At 33.9% G+C, this 1,519-nt stretch overlaps 1 protein-coding gene across 1 annotated transcript in view; it reads right to left on the reverse strand.

The window, feature by feature from the left end:
* Window positions 1–1,519, reverse strand: part of LOC106882532 (inter-alpha-trypsin inhibitor heavy chain H3) — a 38,837-nt gene that overhangs the window by 7,010 nt on the left and 30,308 nt on the right. The window contains exon 11 of the mRNA XM_014933248.2: window positions 874–990. Within this exon, the coding sequence (XP_014788734.1) occupies window positions 874–990 (117 nt within the window). The remainder of the gene's footprint in view (window positions 1–873; window positions 991–1,519) is intronic.

Below are 1,519 nucleotides of genomic sequence, written 5' to 3' on the forward strand. Positions count from 1 at the left end.
TATATATATATATATATATATATATATATATATATATATTTGAAGGTTTGGAGGTGATGTACAGAAATTATATATAAAAAATTAAGGTACTCAGAAACCTGGATGTTTGTACATTTACAGATATTTATTAATGTCACATATTAAATGAAGCGCTTTTCACCTAGTCGTGTAAATTTGATTTGTAGTGCAAAGTATAGATTCATCGACTCATATGCCTATTACAGATAGCTACTCTACTGGACCTAGTTTTCGTACCACATAGTAATCGAATACGCAGGATTATATTGCGGAGTTCCATGAAATCCGGGCGTTCGATGGAATTATTTAATGATGCTTATATAAAAAGTGAGGAGTTACGAGATGTGCATGTAGTTAAGGTTATGACCGTTTCGCAGCCTTTATCCAGTATTAACAATTTCAGTGTATAAAAGCAATACACACACACACGCGCGCGCGCGCAAATGCACACGAACACACACACACACACACACACACACACACCACACCACACCACACTATATCACACCACACACATACATTTCTGTGTTGAGAGAGTGCATCTGAGTCACTGCTGACGTTTATGTGCTGTAACTTAGCGGTTTGACAAAAGAGAGCGGTGAATTAAGAATAGCACTTGAAAATAGTATGGCTGTCATCATAAAGTCAGACTAATAAAAGTTTGAAAGAAAATATATATCGCCTCTACTGATCTTGCCAGGACTATGTCCTTCTTTGTGTTTAACAAAATTGATTTTATTTCCAAGATATAAGTAAAATATCTATGATCTTGCAATAAGACTTCTCTCGTTTCTTCTCTTGAGTATCAGAAGGTCCTAAATATTATGTAAGAACAAAGCTAAGATGATAACTTACGTAATACTGGATCATATATCAACGTCATTAGTTCTCCTGGTTTTGCAGGCATTTTGTAACATACAGGGAAAGTCACGTTTTTCAGTTTCACCAAGAAATGGGGATCACCATAAGAACCTGGAAGCATGAAAAACACACACAGAAAACTGTGGAATAAATTTGTATTAACATTAAAAAATAGATTCTTTGAATAGACGTAGAAATATAAAGGTACAAGTTAGGGATTTCGGCATGAACATGATGCTTTATAAACAAAAATTGTATGGTTTTTATAAAGTTTTCACATAGGAATGAAGCTTATAAATATCTTTCTTAAATGCAGCGTATTGAAGAACCATAATATCTCCTGAAAGAGACTTTCGTTTGTAGTATTTGGTAGTTATGACGCCAAGGTTTAGTGAAAGTATTTCAGAGATATTTCGTTATCTGAATTCGCATGCTGAAACAGATTATTAATGGTCACTATGTCGATAATAGATACAGTCACTGGTTCAATTTACCTTCTTTAGTTTTATTGGTTAATTGGTTAGCAGTTTAACCAACTAAGTAATCAATTATTTGATTAATCATGCGGTAATCAGTCAGTCAGATAGACCTGAAGCAGACTTTTGAGTAGGTTGCGAATTGGCAAATAGAATTGATTCAT

The sequence above is a fragment of the Octopus bimaculoides genome, chromosome 15 (genome assembly GCF_001194135.2).
Source record: "Octopus bimaculoides isolate UCB-OBI-ISO-001 chromosome 15, ASM119413v2, whole genome shotgun sequence".
In the NCBI taxonomy this organism is placed as follows: Eukaryota; Metazoa; Mollusca; class Cephalopoda; order Octopoda; family Octopodidae; genus Octopus; species Octopus bimaculoides.